The sequence below is a fragment of the Pelmatolapia mariae genome, linkage group LG7 (assembly GCF_036321145.2).
Source record: "Pelmatolapia mariae isolate MD_Pm_ZW linkage group LG7, Pm_UMD_F_2, whole genome shotgun sequence".
Taxonomy (NCBI): domain Eukaryota; kingdom Metazoa; phylum Chordata; class Actinopteri; order Cichliformes; family Cichlidae; genus Pelmatolapia; species Pelmatolapia mariae.
Genome location: NC_086233.1, coordinates 57,095,958 through 57,115,300, shown reverse-complemented (window position 1 = coordinate 57,115,300; position 19,343 = coordinate 57,095,958). Strand labels below are relative to the sequence as shown.

General features: G+C 41.4%; 2 protein-coding genes across 4 annotated transcripts; one reads left to right on the top strand and one right to left on the bottom strand.

Moving 5' to 3' along the window:
* Positions 1-1,856: 1,856 nt before the first annotated feature.
* On the top strand, positions 1,857-14,107 carry LOC134631521 (ras association domain-containing protein 8). Of its 2 annotated transcripts, none has more exons than XM_063479930.1 (6): positions 1,857-2,030; positions 6,972-7,171; positions 8,673-9,472; positions 9,645-9,842; positions 10,216-10,360; positions 12,214-14,107. In XM_063479930.1, the coding sequence occupies exons 2-6, from the start codon at positions 7,069-7,071 to the stop codon at positions 12,333-12,335; spliced, it is 1,368 nt and encodes a 455-aa protein (XP_063336000.1). In that variant the 5' UTR covers positions 1,857-2,030; positions 6,972-7,068; the 3' UTR covers positions 12,336-14,107. The 2 variants fall into 2 exon arrangements, with proteins under 2 accessions (XP_063336000.1, XP_063335999.1); XM_063479929.1 differs by having other exon boundaries at positions 1,857-2,214.
* Positions 14,108-15,010: 903 nt separating this feature from the next.
* Positions 15,011-19,328, bottom strand: bhlhe41 (basic helix-loop-helix family, member e41). Of its 2 annotated transcripts, none has more exons than XM_063479926.1 (5): positions 18,668-19,328; positions 18,507-18,573; positions 18,236-18,346; positions 18,020-18,131; positions 15,011-17,681 (listed from the first exon to the last, which is right to left on the bottom strand). In XM_063479926.1, the coding sequence occupies exons 1-5, from the start codon at positions 18,727-18,729 to the stop codon at positions 16,738-16,740; spliced, it is 1,296 nt and encodes a 431-aa protein (XP_063335996.1). In that variant the 5' UTR covers positions 18,730-19,328; the 3' UTR covers positions 15,011-16,737. The 2 variants fall into 2 exon arrangements, with proteins under 2 accessions (XP_063335996.1, XP_063335997.1); XM_063479927.1 differs by having other exon boundaries at positions 18,236-18,343; positions 18,668-19,323.
* Positions 19,329-19,343: the final 15 nt, after the last annotated feature.

Sequence of the window (19,343 nt, the reverse complement as noted above, 5' to 3'; positions counted from 1 at the left end):
GACAGGCATGTTCCAGCCACATGTTCATCAGTAAAATCACGTCCATAAGTTTTTGGACAAAGATACAATTTTTTTAATTTTGGTGGACAATTGTCATATTACCTCTAAGCCTCAGAAAATGAAATGCTTTAATTCTTCAATAGTTAATGTCTTTTTTTTCTTCTTTTTTTTTTTTTTTTTTTGCTAAGCTAAAAATCTGTACTCAAGTCACATCTCGATTGTTTGATTTAGATTCTACAGTGGTGTCACACAGGGGCAAAACTACAAAAACCAATGTGTCACTCTCCAAGTATTTAACTGCACATTAAAGAAGCTTCTGTGCTATGACACATTTTACTCATTGTTTGAACATTTTGAGGAAAACTCAATTTGAGCACTCAAAGCACTTTTTACTTAAGTCTCGTTCACACCTCACTTTTATATATGACTAAGGAGTTCTTGTCTAACAGTCACACACACACAGTCCAACTGATACAAGGATATCTCAACACATGGACTAGAAGAGCCGGGGATCAACCAAGCAACCTTCTGATTGGTAGATGGTCCGCTCTACCACCTGAACTACCGCTGACCCCCACATGTAGTGTCTCATTTCTAAGAACAAAATCATCAACCCTTCCAGGACTGGATTAAAAAAAATAACAACAAAAAGTATTCCATAACTTTTTAGATCAGTATCCTATATGTTGGTCCTACAGTCAAAGTACCCTAGTACCCAAGTGCATATCAGAATTTTAGCACCTAGCCATTGATCATAGGGTTGCCTTGTGCAGCTGGTGATATATCCAATGAAGAGACAGCTAATGTAGAATAAAAAGCTTGTGTACAATAATCCAAGAATATAAGGTGACTAAATATATATTTTAAAGATCACAATATATGTTGAAAATGATCTAACAGACCTTATATATATATATATATATATATATATATATATATATATATATATATATATATACATATATATATATATCAGACATTATAGGATGTCTTAACAGGAAACCACAAGTGTAACCAGTAACACTAATGAAACTGTATTTGATTTAGGTATAACTTACTGACACACTCCACTCCGCTGTACTTTAGTTTTGAAAGCAATTTGGCGAAGATCAAATTGGTTATTACAAAAGCGATTATGCACATCAGTAAAATAAAAATGTATAGATTTATACCAAACCTCTGATGAAGTAATGTAAACCTCACCAGACGTGTTGGTTAAGAGCACTTAAACCACTGATTGCACCACTTCTCTGTCCTTAGAGTTAAGAATTTAAGAGGAAAGTCTGTTTTGTCACAAGAGGGCACTAAGCCTCCGTTTATACGTGGTCTCACTGCTGTAGGCTCATCTTCATCATTTGCATCAGTTTGAATGCATCTACATGCTGTGTATTTGCAAGAAACTGGGGGAATGTAAATGCAGCCTACAAATTCATTCACGTGATTTCTAATATGAATATTTGACAGTGTAAATGATGTTGTTTGAAAAAAAAAAGTGTTCAGAGCACCAATTTGACCTTTTTTCAGTTAGATGATACAATGTCGATTTATCAGCTCTTTATGTGAGCTTGCCTTTATGGTGTCTCAACAGTACTGGAAGTGAAACACGATGGTGTTTAAATGTCTATTTTTCACTCTTTTGGTGCAGTCTAACTGTAGTTCAAAGCTTTTTCGCTCTCTCACGGGCAGATTTTCAGTCACAGCCTGCGCGACATCCCCCCTTATCCCAGTATTTCCTTATGTAAGAAAACCCTGCATGGTATCTTTCTTCTTCTTTTAAAAAGTCTGCGGATCTGTAAAAGTTGGCTGGAAGTCATCCTCCCCCTCACAGTGTATTGCAGCTTTAAAACAGTCCACAATGCCTTGCGGTGCGTCCCAGTTCCAATGCGATGTATTTACCAGCAGGAGTAAAGAAACGGGGGAGAGGGGCTTTTTCCGCAGCTTATTGGTGAGACCGCAAAAGACTGTGTGCCTAGAGAGGACTGACACAAACTTTCGGACCGCGGATTGAAGCGTCAGTTCATCTGTTTTCGGTGGGTTTCCTTAGCCTCTGTTTTTTTTCTGTTTTCGAAACGTGACTTTGTCGCAGTTCGTTGGTAGTGATTTACTGGGCAATGCTGAAAAAGGAGGACGAATTTTGCGGAATTCTCTCCTCTACCTGTGTTTTCCCTCTAAACTTCAGTCCGGGCAGGAAGGACTAACTTTAATCCAGCAAAGGTAAGACCGTTACGCAACGTTGATTATTCGCAGATTGCGCCGCAGCTGAGCCCGCTGTAGTTGCGTGTAAGGCGGAGATAACGGAAACATTTCTGTAGTAGAATTTAGTTGGGCTGCTCGGGACCCACTACAGCCCACTATCGCCATTTCTCCGGCTTCCTCCCACTCAACACCAACTACAGCTCGAGCTACACAAGCAGCTAGAAGGTGCTTGTTTTTGTCTCATGAGGTGTTTCAGCTCACAATGCTCCTTGCGTTCTTTCATGTGAATTTTAGAAATATTGTCAGTTACAATCATGTGATGTGCTCTCAGTCTATGTTAGCCCGTGTTGTGTTGGCTTGCCACGGGTTTTTCCACAGTATCTGATAAGCTGCAGCATCTTCTGCAAATATGTCAAGCTCTTATGGTCTCAAAAGTATGTATGCATGTTTAATAATTTAATAATCTGCATATAGAGCCACTTGGCTTATTCTGTCTAAAGCTCCAGTGCTTTAACCACTTTGACACACACACACACCAAGTGCAGCAGAACCAACCTGTAGAGTTGTTGCACTTGCACAATGTCTTATTCTCTGCAGCCTTGGAGCATTACTTGGGTTTGGTAGCGGAATCGAGTCATTTGGTGGTCTTTTCTGCATTCTGTAAAGAACCATGAAGACCAGGCTGAAAACAACCACCTACAGACTGGAAAAAATATATATAATTGGCACATTTTTTCGTGGCTGCCACTTCAGTTGCTCCTGTAAAAACCATTTGAGTTCTATAAACGCATACGCAAGAGTTTGACTCACAGCTGCAGCTTTGCAAACCACAGTAACATGTAAAAGAAATTGGCCAAAGGCCTCTGGTTGCCCCGCTGAGCCGCCGCTGTGCTGCCCTGCTGCAGGAGCCTGCTGCTTGGCCCTCTGGCTCTTTAAAGCTGGCTAGTGAGCAGAGAATATGGCAAGGGAACAAAGGCGGCATTATTGCTGGCTGAACGTGCTGTCCAGATGTTCCAGATTCTGCCAGCACTGACCTCCCAAATGGGGGAGGTTGCTTCAGCGCTTAATAGTTTAATATCAACCAGACAGAAAAAAAGAGAGAGGAGTAGCTCCAGGGCAAGGGGCCACTGGAGACATCCCAAGAGCTGTGGGTGCTGGGTGTAGCCTAACTGGATGGGGGTTTAATCCCAAACTCTCCTATCTTCAGAGCGAAAACACAAATTCTGAGGAAGTGCTGGAAACATTTTTGTCCTTATTTTTGGGTTTACTTTGGTGGCTTGGGACATTTACTTAAGGCACACACATTTAAAAAGCTTCACATGTAATAAGTATGTTGAATGCAATCCATTATCTTCTGCTACATTTTCAGCGGATTTAGTATTGGTGCAGTAAATGGACAACAACCATCAATTGGGAATCCTCAGTTTGAGCCTTGCAAACGCAATTTTTCTGACCTTGTCATTATTATTATTGTAGGTTCATGTTATTTAGGTGCCATTACCTACTGTTGTATTTTCCATAACCACCAGTATCACGATGCAAAGGACCCCATAGCTTTCTTATCTCTTAGTCACGGCCTATTGGATTCTCACAGCCCAGGAATGCATACCCTGTATGTTATCAGTTTCCACTCTCTAGGATCAAGGCCTTTCTCTGGTCCTTACCATGCTCTGTGATGTTTACAGTTGCACAGGACATTGTACACACTCTAGGCTGGCATATCTGTGATCAGGAACTTCTTTATCTGGTCATCAGTGCAAGATGGATAACTTTTAGCCACAATTGTTCCATGATGTCAGCATGTCTTACATTAATTAAAAACTTTTGCCTCACAAGTGATTGAAGGCCAGGGATTATACTTGTTTATGTAGTTGTAGCACTTGACTAAAAGGGAAGCAGTAGATTACTCCAGTTTGTTCCAACCCAGTCGCCTCCACAATAAAACCATCATCTGTCTCTGGCTGCTCACAGAGATCTATTTCACAACAGGTCTGTTACCAATTACAGCAGAGTATAAATTGCTACTAATTACATGCTACTCTGCAGGGTGTGCAATTTGAATTAAAGTTTGGTAAGTAATAGGCTGGAAGGTTTAGAGAAGACTTTTGTTGCTCCAGCCTGTAAGAAGGATCCTATTGTATTTAGTTAACAGCAGTGTGGGGGAGTTTTAAATCTCAGAAGGCTTCTGCTATAAATCTTTATTAATAAAGACTCTTGAATACGAATTCCAATAATATTGCATTGCCTGAACCTCTGCTAGTAGGATTGTTTACCACCTTGTTGAACAATGGTTAGCAAATATAGACAGGAACTAGAATTTTATAAGAAAAATCTTATTTTATAGTCTTGGGTTTTGTTTTGTTTTTGCTGCTTTACAGGCCTTTTCCTTGGTGAAGCACACTGGCTTTGATGTCCCTTTGTTCAGCATACTGATAAAATGCACAATACATCTGCCAGATCGCGATGCCTGACAGATTGTAAATCCAAGACGCAGTTCCGTATTTAAGCTCTAACATTGAAACTCCTACAGTATTTCTGTATGCTGTATGTTACTGAAATGTGTTGGTTGTGCTGAAACACCCACAGGAGCATATGGTAGCTTGTTTACAACAGCAGCCAGTAGAAGCCTTTTCCCTGCCAGCTTGGTGTGCTCCTGTAGGTCTGGAGAAGTGTCATCAGCAGCCGGCCAGGCAGGCTGCTCATTTCTGCTCGTACACCTCACTACTCAAAGAAGACTTCGTCATGAGTCAGTGGTACTTAACCAATAACAGACCAAAACAAATTTGAGCAGTCGCTAAAGTCATTTGGGGTTGACGTTTTTTCTGCAGCTGATCATGGCTCAAATGCACTTAAGTAGAATTTGCAGAAATTCGAGTGTTTCTCTGTCTTGTGAAATGCTTCTCTGGCAAAACACAAGCTGCCCAAATCAGCAGGCGGGCATCTCCCCAGGCTGTGGCTTTGACTGGCCAGAGGAATGGAGCTTGCAGGGCTCAGGATGGCACTCTGCCCCGCACCGCTGTGCCTGTATCATCAGTTGGGTTTTCTGGGTTAATGGTAATGAATACAAATGTTGCAAGCCTGGACTAAACCAAGTGACATTTGTAAATTCCCCTCTGAGTCTTATAGAGCTTTTGCAAAGAAGAGGCCCTGAATCAGCCAGCAGATATTTCTAATGCCAGTGAAATTCAAAGTGTTCCATGCAGTGGTCTTTTTAAAATCCCTCTCAGCCAGATGCCATTAGTCTGGAAGTGTTGCTATAGTTTTTTTCTTTTTTTCTTCCAATCAGAATGGCTGATCACCTCTGACTGCTCCACTATGACTGCTTTGCATCAAGACCTAATCAGTGCCTGTTACTGTTTCTACACCCCCCTGGAAAAAGGTCTTTTGGGTGATGGCAGAAAAATCTAAGCGTCTGCATGTGTTGGCCGTTATTCATGTTCCTCTACGTCCTTCAAGCATTTAATCCCATTTAGGTTCCGTTTTAAAAGAAAGATAATAGCACTTTCCAAGCATAATGTGCCAAGAATAGACTGAAACTAGATGACACTAGTGCACATACATACATAACACACACTGCATGAAACTACCTAGGGTTTTTGCTTTTCTGCTTTTTGTATTGCAGATGGGTACAAAATCCTTCAGTCAGTATTATGAAAATCGGAGGATTAAAAGTTTTTTGTTGTTTTTTTTAATCCAACACTTTGGCTGTTTTAAATTTCTAAAAACAATCATTTTAAAAATGTCAACTTAAATTTCTGATAGGCTTTGTGGACCATCTTTTAAAACAGTAAATATTATTAAGAAATCTACTTCTGTTTCTCTATTCTTGCATACCGTACCTTGTAGAACTGCACAACGTCTTGACCATATTAAGAAAAGCAATTGGCGATGGTGACTTTGTGGTTGTGGACAGGGGATATGTGGGGCGTACGGGAGGTTTAACAGCGGGGCGGGGGTTGAACAAAAGAACCTTTTGACACAGTAGTGTAGGTGCATTGAAGGTTAGATTCATGGAGAGTGATACAGGTCTGCAGAGAAAGTATGCATTCATTCGGTTGCTGTGCTTGAAGTGCGTGTCGACGGATGCCTCCATGTAGATTCTTGTTTCATGTGCGGTGTTTTGTCACTGGTTATTTACATCTTTGTAAGTAACCAGCTTTCATAGGCATAGCCACATAGCTGTTGGTATAAATCAGTCAATGTTAATATTAAACAAACTTCACGAGGATACATCTTTTCTTGTATTTTGCTGTATTGTTCCACAGTGGAGAATATGGGATTCTGTCAATACGATATACATGCCACGGCCATTTTACAGAACCGTGAGCACACATCCAAAACGAATCTCTACTCCCCTGTGTTATGATTCTTTCTTTCCTTTGTTTTAAATTACATTTACATTCCTTCTCTGTTTCTGTCCACCCTGCATAACTAAGTTAATCTTTCTTTCGTCGCAGCTGTACAAAAGCAGGAACTGGCCTTGGGAATGTCTCCTGGCACTCTTTTCCTGCACCCCCAACAGACATGTACCTATTCATAGAGAAGAACAAAACAACAGCGTTATGGCCAGCTGGCCCCGGCATGCCAGCCTCTTTGAGTCACACTCACTGGATTATTTCTTACCTTAACCTACTGCGAAAATAGCGCCACTCTACCTCCACATTATTATTTTTCCCTTCTCAACTGGGTTCTTGTTAACAAGTAGGAACTATACACCTTTGGCCTTGAGTACATGCAGACTAAAGACTTCCTGTTTCCCCTTGTTCTCTCCACAGCGAATTAATCAGAGGGGCTTCCGCTGCCCTGCCATTGCCACCTTCAGTAATGTTGGGGCCAGCACGCAGCACCCGGCCCCCTTGCTTCTGACCCAGCATGGAGCTCAAGGTATGGGTGGATGGAGTCCAGAGGGTTGTCTGTGGGGTCACTGAGGCAACCACCTGCCAGGAAGTGGTGATTGCTCTGGCACAGGCCATAGGTAAATAATCCCTATTTTATGAAAGCTACAATAAGCACACCTAAAGAAGGTCATTCAAAATTCAAGAACTGCCTTGCGTCTCTTGATTCACGTAGTGTAAATGTATTAGTATTGTTATGCATCAGTAAGTAACTGATTTCTGCACAAAAATGTCATCATGAAAACATGAAAGGTTACACCTGCTGTAAAAAGACACTGATAATTGGCTAATAATAATACATTATTTTTCTTATACATGTTGGCCCAATGGTTGAATAGTTTACAATTATTTTTTTAATACCACAAACACTGAACAGACAGTAACTTTCATCAAGTGTATTTTTATGCGTTAGCCAACCCACAAAGCTTTAATCTTGGTTTAAATCCCCTAAATGCCAAGTAAGTCCTAATGAAGTGAAAAAACAGACTCTCCTGCCTACATGCTAAGTCCCTGCAGAGATGTAGTGGGTCATAGGCTTCATTGGTACTTCCTTAGATCTCAACACCCTACTCTCTCTTTCCATATGGCTCCTGCAAGAACAGGGGCACTTGAGCATACTGTATTGACATCACTTTCCACAAAGCCCAGGGTAGGAGGAGGAGGGGGAGGAGGAAGGAAAGTCTGACTCATCCCTCAGTCTCCTGCCAAACTGAGAAGCAGCACTTCTGAGCCCCCTCCTTTGCTTTTTAACGCCATGTTAAGTGATCAGACATCAGTATTGATCTGGTACTCAAACCTTTTCTGTCTGCACTCTACTACTAAGTGTTGTGTCTACGTTTTCCCTAAACACCAGAAAGCAGTTTCTTTGTTATAATCATTGAATGAAATGTACTGTGAAAGGATTGCTCATTGAGCTAAAATCGCTTAATAACACCCCAACAATGCAGATCTGTGCAGCTCACATCCTGTTTAGTCTGAATGTTCTGTATTCCAGACAGTATTTTTACAGTATGCTCAGACTGTACTCTACAGTGTGAGACTCAATGCTCTTACTGCAGTTATAAAAACCACTATAAGGTGTTTCAGAAACCATGTAAATAAGCTGGGTGAAATTGTTAACTGTTATTGTTTATGCAGCCAGAAAAATCATTCCAATGAGGTCATCATTCTAATCTGTGTGTGCTAATGGTTTAAAGGTTGGAAAGATTGTATACACCAATCAATTAAAACCACTTGCATAATATTTGTAGGTCTCCCTTGTCCTGCCAGAATATGGTGTGAAAGTGGGACTCTTGGCACTGGTTTGCTGGTGGCAGGTCTTTAGGTTCATAAGGTAGTTTTTCCAGCATTTCCCACAGATACCTGATCGGAATGGGATCTCTGGAGTTTGAATGCTAGACGCACATCATTCAGACTTTGTCGTCTCAACATCCAGTTGAATATTAGGACCCAAGTTTTCTTAGTTAATGTTTGGTGTATGTTGATCACATCACGACTGCATTTCTATGACTTTGTTTTAGAGATTTTTCCTAGCAGCAGGTGTCATGTAAATGTAAATGTGCTATACTGTGTTGTTTTCAGGTCGCACTGGAAGATACACTCTAGTAGAAAAATGGCGCGACACTGAGCGTCACTTAGCCCCTCACGAAAGCCCCGTGGCTTCCCTGAACACTTGGGGCCAGTATGCTGGTGATGTCCAGCTGATCCTGCACCGCACAGGCCCTTCACTGACTGAAAGACCCCCCTCAGAAGGGCCCCCTCTCAGGGGGCCAGAACGCGGTCTGCATCGACAAAGCCTCCCTCCGCTTGCAAAGCTTCGTCATCCCAATGATCGCTCCCTTCGCCGTCGTGAACCCCGCCGCAAGTCTCTTACATTCACTGGTGCACCCAGAAGCCTTAGGGAGATACTGAGCGGAGGCCGGATTGGTGAAGCTGAAGCCAAACGAAGGCTTCTTCTAGGAAATGGAGGAAGTCTTCACCATGCTGGACCCACTATCGGGACCACGTCCCCCAGCCTTTGGGCCTGCCGCATGGAAGATCTGGTCAGGCTGGTCGGTCTGCAGAGAGAGACTCTCAATGTGTTGGAAAAAAAGCTTGAGGCCTATGAAGCTGAACTTCAAGTCTGGGCTGAAGGACGAGGGGGGCGAGGTGAAGGGTGCGCTGGGAACCCAGGTGTAGGTGGGGGGTTAATAGAGGAGATCCTGAGGTTGGAGAAGTACCTGAGGAAGAATGAGGTGGAGATGGAGGAAGAGGAGTTTTGGGCCACTGAGCTACAAATTGAGCTTGAAAGTGAGAGACAGCTGGAGGAAAGGCTGCAGGAGCTTCGTGGGCGTCTGCAGAGCTGTGAACTAGAGATTGAGGAGAAACTGGCAATGGTGCAGGTGTGTTGTATGTGGGAGCTTTTTTTGTTAGATTGGATTTGTGGGGGGGAAATAAGTGTTTATCATTGTTTCAAAGGTTTTACAGACTTTCTAGTCATCTTTTGTGTATTGTAGCATGTGGTTCCTTCCTTTTCCTGAGTAGTTTAGTTTCTTTTTTTTCTTCCACCTTCAGGGTGTAGAGGCAGGCCTGGAAGAAGAGAAACTGCAGAGAGAGCGGCAGGAGACCCAGTGGGTCAGTGAGGCTGAGGCTCGGGCTCAGGTCCTTAGGATTAAATCAGACTTGAAGGCCCAAGAAAGACAGGCTGTCCAGCTGGAGAGCAGTTGCAAAGCTGTGGACAGGTCGCTTGGACAGAGTAGCAAGAAATTGCAGGTGAGAGATTTGAATGCAGTGTGCAAACTTTCTATGAAAACACTGCTGCAGGATGATGTAATTATAACACAACTCTATCAGCAAGCTCTTCTTTAGCACTGTTCCTCTAAGCTGTGAGGAACAGTGCTAGAGGAGTGCTGAGTATTACTTACTCAATTTAGAATCAATAGGAAACACTGATAACAAACCAAACAAGTGCTGTTGTTCTATAAGACATGTGATGGTTTTTGTTGTTGTTGTTTTTTTTAATTAGTCAAACATTTTGAGCATTTGTCTGAACTTTTCATGGAAAAAGAAGCTGTCTGAAGCTGCTGGTAATGCTTTGCAGTCTTCTGAAAAATAATTTCTCCCGCTGCTGCGTTTTTTATTGAAGGACATGCAGCACGAGCTGGAGCAGCTGACCAAGGAGCTGAGGCAGGTTAACCTGCAGCAGTTCATCAAGCAGACTGGCACCAAGGTCACTGTACTGCCAGCTGAACCTGCTGAGGAAGGAAGTACCTACAACAGCCCTGGTATAGGTAATGAAATTTTCTTCCAAACATTGAATAAGTAGCTGTTTCGGGTCTTCTGAGGAGTTTTCTTTGGAGTAAAATATGTAACTACAACTCCGTATTGCAATTGCATCCAATGTGGATGCTTTTGTAGCCGAAGTGTGGAGTCTGTAACAGTGGTTTCATAAGCAAGCGCTTTGAACTAATGGTATGTCAGATTGCAGCGTGGTTTTTCACATGCTTAACATGTGATCTTTTTTTTTCTTTCTTTTTTAATGAAGTAAGAAAGCTGAGATTGAGTTTGCCTGTGCATTAATACAGTCAGTCTGTTCCATCGAGGTGCTCATTATTCTGCTGCCTCGTGTCTTAACAGCATGCTGAGTGAAAATGACTCTGCTGTGTGTTTAAGTGTTTGTTTTCTTTGAGCTTAATCTCATTGTAAACTGTAGGGATTGTATTCACCTTGGACCAGCAGGTAGAGACTAACTGCTGAGGGCCAAGACTTGGTTTTAGGGATTCAAATTAGATTAGGTAGAAAAAAGTATGTCTCTCCCTCACCTTGTCCCATCAACTGACTCGTTAAACTGGGAAGGCAAAGGCTCAAGGCAAGGGTGCTAGGGAGCTCAGTATGCCCATGTATGTTCATAGGGAGCAAGAGTGAGTTTTCTTTATTATGTAGGATAAAAGCTTATGTGTATGTTTGTGTGAGAGAAAGAGAGAGAGATTATCCTGCTGAAAACTGTGGTAGGTAAAGGGCTCAGACCTAGTTTATTACCCCCTTCAGTGGCAGTTTTAATCTCCACATCAGTCTGGATAAAGGGAGACCTAGTATCAGTTGTTTGCTACGTTTATTTATTCTTGACTCCTTCACATCTTCAGAAGTTTCTGTGGTGGGTCATTGGACCAAAGCCATCTCATCCTACAAGAAACCGTCAGACAGGTGACACATAAATTAAGAGTACTCAGTGAGAAAGTAATGCAACAAAGGAAATGAACCATCATCCAACTAGTTGTTAAAAACTTTACAATACCAACCCAAAGTTGGATATAACTCTTAAGTTTTGCAATTCAGCCTTTGTAAAAACATTAAAAAAAACAACCTCAGAACCAAATGTATAAATGCAAAGGCATAAATATGATAATAATTAAGCCTTTATTCTCATGCATAGGAATGATTTTGGTACTCCACATTCACACCTCCTTAAAAACTGAGCATTTATTTTTAAGTAAATAAAAACCTGAATTTCCTTTTATTAAGACTGAATATTGAATCGCTTTATTTAAATGAAGTCATTCATCTGAATGAATTCCATTTACTGTGCATATAGTGAAGCTGGTTATATAGTTTGGTTATACTGATGGTGTAATAATGTATGCCACATTGGATTTGTGCTAATTGAATTGAACTGTTTACACCATTGGATCTCTTAGATGCACTTCATGGTAATAGTTTTTCATTATGAGAAGTAATAACGGAGGGTTGATGATGATCTTCTTGTAACCTTCAGTGCAGAGTGTAAATCAACAAAGGCTTTAGTTCCTGGCCATTAAAATTAACTGCACTGGCTGATTCTTTGCATGGCCCAGTCCTGCCCCCTGGTGCCCGTTTAGCAAAATTACACTGCATTACATCATCAGCATGTGTATGTTTTTAACTAATGGTTGTCATTTGGAAATCTCACCATTAAAATGTGCATTTATTCATAAGCTTTGAGGCATTAGTTGATCATAAATCAAGTTTTAAATTTAAAAAAATGCTAAATGTTAGTCTTTGATGCCACTTGCCACAGTCCAATGCTTTTATTATTAGAATTTTGAAATGCACTTGATAATTAGAGTATTGTTTCTCATTTTGGTGATATTTTTATATTTGTTGTCAGATTTAGTGCCCCTGTCTGGCTCGTTAAAGCGCCCTGTGTCGACCCACCCGATGCCCAATCATTTCCGGGCCCTTCACAGTCCTCTCAGCTCTGGTCTGAACCCAGAAGGGATCTATGTGTGAGACGGTTCTGCTGTGAAAGCAACACATCTTGCCCCCATGCCAACAGTCAGTTTCACCCCAGAACAGTTTTGTAAGTTGATATTTTAGTACAGAATGCCTCCGTAGCACACTACTATGCACTGTTTTTGTTTGTTTTTTTCTCAATTAAGGCAACCTTTACTTTGAAGATGTAATCTTTGACTAAAAGGCATGGAGCACTTGGTAGGAAGGAGAGATGGTTAGAAGCTATGGCATGAAAAAAAATGATAACAGAACCAATAAATTACCATGTAAACATCTGGCCTTTTGTTATAAACATATCCACCTGATGTACTCTCACTTCAGTACCTGCTGAATGATGTTTATTGTTTTCTGCATAGCATGGTGAATCAAAACTATTGCCTTTGGAATTTTGGGTATGTGAACCTATGAACCTTATGTCTTTAAAATCAGCTGATTCTTAAATAAGTGAAGGATCTACTTAGAGTAAAATTGTGAACAATCCATCATTTTGCATATCAGAATCTATTCCTGCGATCTTTGTTCAAATTAAAACTATGCACAAATGCTTTCCTTACTGTAGATTGTTGCATTCTGTATGCACCAAAATGATGGCTTATTGTAAATATGTTTTCTTACTTTTCATCTTTATTTAGTGGATTAGTATATTTTATCACCAAGCGGTGCATTTACAGTCATACCAATGCTGTCCCTCATTCCTGCAGTAATATCTGCACACTGAAATGGTGTTATTGATCCTTTTACACTGATTTTGTTTTTTGTTTTGTTTTTTTCTTCATTTTGTGTCCTCACACTATATTTTTGCCAAATGTGTTATGCTTGTTTTTCTTGATTATCATGTGGCCAAAGATAGGCAGGTCTTGATGCATGATTATGTTGTCCATATATGAATGTGCACAGCAACCACACTCCATTTAATCTGTTAGTTAGATTTGAAAATGGAGGCATGTAGTAATAGGGTGGATGGTTCCAGCTAAGCTAGTGTGTCTATTAGAGTTTGTTTGTAACTATGCGCATCAAAATAGCCAAGGTATGAAGCCCTTATTAAGTAGTAAATCGTGTGTGTGACTGTGTGTGACTGTGTGTGACTGTGTGTGACTGTGTGTGACTGTGTGTGACTGTGTGTGTGCACCCGAACACAAACGTGTGAACTCCTTGGGTTGTAGTCCAGCTGCTAATTACATCAAAGTGCCTTATATCAATTTCACAGTGGGTGTATTCAAATAATGTACAGTAAATCTTTAGTGGGGCCATTTAAGGAATGAGCATAGCCAGTTTAGACCAAATGTGAGTAGATATTAGTGAGAGAAGCTAAAACGGCACAGCAGCAAAGAGTATATAGTATTTTTTTCTATAGTTGTTGTTTTGTTTTGTTTTGTTTTGTTTTTTTGGGGGGGGTTTTTTGTGTCCCTGTGGAAGGAAATTACATTAGTTTTAATGCTTTTTTCCCCCTTTGGTGTATTATTGTCACCATAACAGTAGTGCTGTAAAATGAAGTAAACATTAGTTTAGATTTATTACTTGTCATGCAGCACATTTATACTGTAGTTTGGATCAGTACTGTCTCATAGTTATGGTCGTTGTTTACAGCTGCATATCTTCTAGAAAAGCATAAGATGTCGACTGTACATAACCTGTTTTTTGTTGTTGTTGTTTTTTTTTTCTTTTTCTCTGCCTTAATATACTGCAAAGTGTTAACAGATGTATGGCTGTAACAGGCTGCTGATATGACATGGATTGCATGGTTCAATAAACCATCTGACAAAATTAAATGTGTCGCTGGTGCTTGATGTAAGTGTTAAAAACAGCCCATGGGTGTAAATGAAAAGGATTCTGTACTACGTTGTATAGTGTTTCCGCTTTTCACCAGTAGGGGGAGACATTTACTTTGTAATTGAGGCAAACATGGTGGGAAATGCTCAGGAGTTGGGTATGTTTACATGCAAAAGAATGCAGTGAGGAAAAAGAATAATGTTAGAATATGAAAATGAGCTGTTTAAAAAAGTATGTTTTTGGTGAAACTTCATTTCACCAATCTAAACTTTGAATCTAAACTTTCAAGGGTTTTTCTTTTTTGTACCATAATTAAGACTTTTTTTGAATTTTGTTGTTGTTGGATTTGTAGTGTGGGTCTTATTCCATCAATAATGAAACGTGCATAATGAACTTGTTTATACCGTTACCAAGATTGCTTTAAAAAAAAAAAAAAAAAGGTGAGAAACTGGAATATCATGTTAATATTAAAATGATATTGCGACAAGCCAATTAACGGCAACCACAAAGACTGGTTTTAACCTTGTTTAAAGCTTTTGACAGGTTGGAATGAGGGCCCCTTGTTTTTCATCAGCCTGTACAGACAGACTATAATCTCACTTCATCACCCCTTTTATCACATGACTTTTGTTTAAAGCCTTGGCTTACTGTACATTCCTCTGCTGTGACCTGTCAGCTGATGTGTACCATTATATTCCACCCATTGAACTTCTTATAAAATTTTATTATTCATTAATCCCATTATACTAATGCTGTCCAATATTTTGTATTGTTTCTCGTGACCTATATGTTACACGTTGTAGGTACTTGTTGCTTATTAATAGACAATGACCGAAGCTGCATTTTATTGCACGTAAGACTGTGAAGACATGAAAAACTGGTGTAGAATAAGAAGAAATCTGCAATGTTCAGATTTTGATATTTATTTTACAACTCATCAGCAATAATTTAGAACAGCATATGTGTAAAGCATTAACGAAATGTGCAACAGTTGCTCAGTTAAGTCTTTAAAAAAAATCCATAGACTTCTACAACATTGACAAAGACATGTATACTTCTTGATATATTCACAAAAACCTATTTACAAACACACATGCCACTTTATAGAACAGCTGATAACAGATCTGAGGCAAAAACCCAGCTGAGGAAAACTACAAAAGCAATGTCATGTAGGCGAAATACAATGAGAAATCTGAAAAAGCAGAACAGCACTATACTTGCAGGAATTTTTTATAAAAAAGAGGCCAGGATAAAGTTCTTAAAATGACCAGACTTTCTTTCCCAGTTTAGTCCATTAAAAAAAAACTATGGTTTTACATGATGATAGCACAGTATCCCAGATGATGACCTGATGTGTAGTTGGGTTCAGGGTTTTCGAACTTGATTGTGATTTTAACCCCCGAAAGAGCTAGGAATCAGTGTGTTTTTTGTAAAATCTGGCAACTTTGTTAACTCCCACTTTACTGCATGGAATCATCACAAAATATCCAATATCTCTTTTCATTGATGGAACAAAATCTTTTTTTTTTTTTTAATTTCAAGACAACACAATAGAAAGGTTCAAAGAGAACTATAATGATTTACTTTAATGATGAGGTGACTTTTCAGGGTGGAGTGGGTAAAAGCAGAAAAAGTGCACTTAAAAGAGTAACTCAAAGAGCAACGTCATTCTACATACAAACTTTAACAGCTGGGAAAATACAGGTACATTCAATATCAAAGATCTTTAAGGTGCTATCCTACAATGTTTCCTGGAGGTACAGAAGGTCACTGCATCTCTGTGCAGAAATGCTTCAGTCAGGGGATGTACAATATGCTGGTCAAGCAAATCCTTATGAATGAAGGCTTTGTCTCTCCATTAATGGTTTTATTACATCTGTTTCTTTCTTCTTTTTATTTCTTTTTTTGCCACAAGGATACAGAAAGCAACGGAAACCAGAGTAACTTTAGTGGGAGTGAAATGAAGGAATTTATGCATAACACCTCTCCCGTGAATGTATTACAAATGCTTTATTAAAACATGAGACTTTTATATGTGTTGTGTATGATGGAGATGCTGTCTGTGTATGTTCTGAAAGGGGGATGCGTTTCAGTTCTCAGGAGGTACAGTAATGTGCCTCCCAGCTTACCCATGCAAAGTTGGGGATAGATGCACTTCCAGGACCACCCATTTTATAGGCCCCATTTAGTGCACATTTACATGGTAATGAATCTTTCAGGTAATAATATTTACAGTCAGAGTCAGCCAAGTTATTAATAATCTTAGCAGAGGTCAGTTGCAACTTCATACATCCAAAGAGACTCATTGACTGGAATATTGCGCACTGCTGCAGTACTCAAAGTTTTGGCACCAATGCTGCCATGTCAAAATAGTTTATCAAAGAGGATAAAAAAAACTAACTCCAGCACAACACGGCCGTGTAGTGTCAATCATTGTCGATAATCATTCAGATTGTTTAATCTAGCATAAGTGCAAAAGGCACGCGCCGTCACAACTGTCCTCTCTTTCGCCAAGATATTGTACACGAGCAACTCTCCTGTGAAACCCCGTTTAAAACTAGCCTAATTATTTAAAAAAATGAAGATACATAAACTCTTCGAGAATGCGCAGAGAGGTAACACGGACTAATTAGCTCCTCTGACACCCAGAAAACTGGTCGTGTGAGCTACTCTTGCTCTCCTGGGACGCGTCGCCTACGTCACCCTCTCCGTCGTCACTAGCGGGACTCTCCTCGCGCTCCTCAGGTGAGCCCGCGTCAGCCTCGAGTGACCCGTCGGTGTCTAGAGAGGGTGAGTCCTTGGACTGAGAAGCGGCTCCAAAGTGCGCAGACAGGCCGGGGAACGCGGCAGCAGCGGCCGCCGCCGCAGCCGCTGAGGCGTGAGCGGGATATAGCCAAGGGAAAGGGGAAGCAAGGGCGGCCGCCGCAGGGTACATGTACTTTTCAATGTTGTTCTTGTCGAAAAAAGGCATGTAAGAAGCAGCGGCTGAGGGGTTAATGAAGTAGAAAGGCATGCAAATCGGTGTCTGCTGTCCCACACTGCTTATTCCCATCAGAGAGTTCATAAACGCCACGTCGGGCCTGGTGAGGTCTGCGCCCCCTGCTCCGTTCCCAGGCCAGCTCATCTTTGGTTTTTTGGCAGCCCGCTCATCTCCGAATTCTTGCTTGATTTTCACTGCCTTTGGTCCCTGCGCCTTATTGCGCTCACATTCTTTATCTTTGCAGTCGCTCTTTTCTGCCTCGCCCCCGTATCCACTGTCCGTGTCTGTGTCATTCTCGTTGAGCTCTCCACCCTGGGTCCTCTGGATGACGGGGACACAGTTGGCTTGGCTGTCAGATTTCTGACCATCCTGTGCGTCCCCGGCGGGCAGCTGGTGTTGTAGTGGCTGCGCGCCGGGCTGGAACTGCGCCAGTACCTTGTGAAGGTGGTTGATCAGCTGCGCGCACCTCTGCTCCCGTGCCGTCCAGTTCTCAAACTGACTCAGGTACTGCAGGACCTCTTTGGCACAGGCCTGGAATCCGGAGTGGAACGCATCCAGATCAGCGTGAATGGAAGATTTCATCGATCGGTCTCCTGCGAAGTAAGGAGTTTGAAGAGTAACAGATCATTATTCTGTAAGATGTAGCTCATCATAACTAGTGACGAGACGAGGCTAGCGACTCAGACAAAGTGAACAGATGCGGTATTAATAGGAAGAATCTTGAAATACACAATAAAGCATCCAAGCTGAGTCTACTCTAGCTCCTCTTTCTTCAATTCCCGTGCTCGTTCTGCTATTTTAAACACGGAGATTAATAAAGTTTCCCAAAATCCGGTCAGTTAAATGATAAAAATCCATATCCATTTAATTATTGTCAAGAAGTGCAGTTTATGTACTTTATGTATATGAGGATTGAGTTCGTTCATCTTACCATTCTGCAAAGCAATAATCTTCTGGTGCTGCTGCTCAGTGACAGCAGTCAGCGCGTTTAAGTGTTTCAGCGTTAACTCCAGGACGACTGCCTTCTCCAAGTGCCCGAGCGTCTGTGGAGAAAATCAGAGGTTGTGTTTGGCTGTTTACGAGGTCCCTGTCATGTAAAGCCACGTCCTGAGCACGTATAAAACTTTTCATGATTTCGTGATCTCACCGACAGCTTGAGATGTTCGGGTAACAAATCCTTCAGCTGCCCTATACATTCGTTGATTCTGTCTCTCCGCTTCTTCTCTATCAACCGGTGTGGTAACTTGTATGCGTCCTGCTGACAAAATACGCGTGTTTAATTAATCAGAACAGGAACACGCTAGTAACACTATAACACTAGTTATAGTGTGTTTCATATCATTTATGGTATTTTTAAGGAACAACTGTGAAAACAAGCTACATATTAGAATAATAATATTAAAAAAAAACGCGCGCACCTTCCCACCATCCTCTCGTTTTATTCCTCTTTTGGATTTACACATGTAGAGCGAGGGGTAATCCACCCTACGGACACGGGGAAAGTGTCAGATTATTCACCAGGTCGTCATGACAGTTTATTAGGCATACTTTGACAGAGTTTGCCAAAAGCGATACTCACCCCAAGAAATCCGCGTGCTCCATGAACTGCCTGTCCTGTAAATGCGGTATTCGTTCATCCATCTCTCCTCTGCTGGTTCTTTGCTTCTTCTGAGCTTCTTTTGGGAATGTTTGTTATTCCAACGACCCACGCGCGGACGGCTGAGGCAGATAACGCACAGTGCGTGTCCTCCAGTGGAGCTGCGCGTCAGACTGATGTCTATAGTTCCCTGAGCTGCCACTTTGCAAAGCCGTCGGCTCTGTGGTTAGAGCGCACGCGCGCCTCCGGTTGGGAACAGCTTCCGACTCACGTGTAGGCTGCACCAGCACAAAGTCCGGTAATTAGACCTTGTCTGTAATATTGCAGCTATCGACGCTGCTTCTATGGCGACTTAGTCCAGGCCATTTTGACCAGGCTGCTGAAACGTGATTCGTGCGCAAAATGCAAAGGAGCAGACGCAGGCGCGTGGAGCGAGGCAGAATAATGATCCACAGAAGCAGCGGTTTTGCATCTAGTTTTATGGGCTACAAAACTTCACAGCTCGTGTTTGCTGTGCAAGAGCTGAGCTGCCGGAGCGAGACACAGATTTCTAAACTGATCACGAACAGTCGCACTTCTGGAAAGAAGCCTCCGCGAGATAAAAACAAGAACTGGTCACGTAACGTGACCGAGCCTGAACAGCAGACAGGTTATTGTG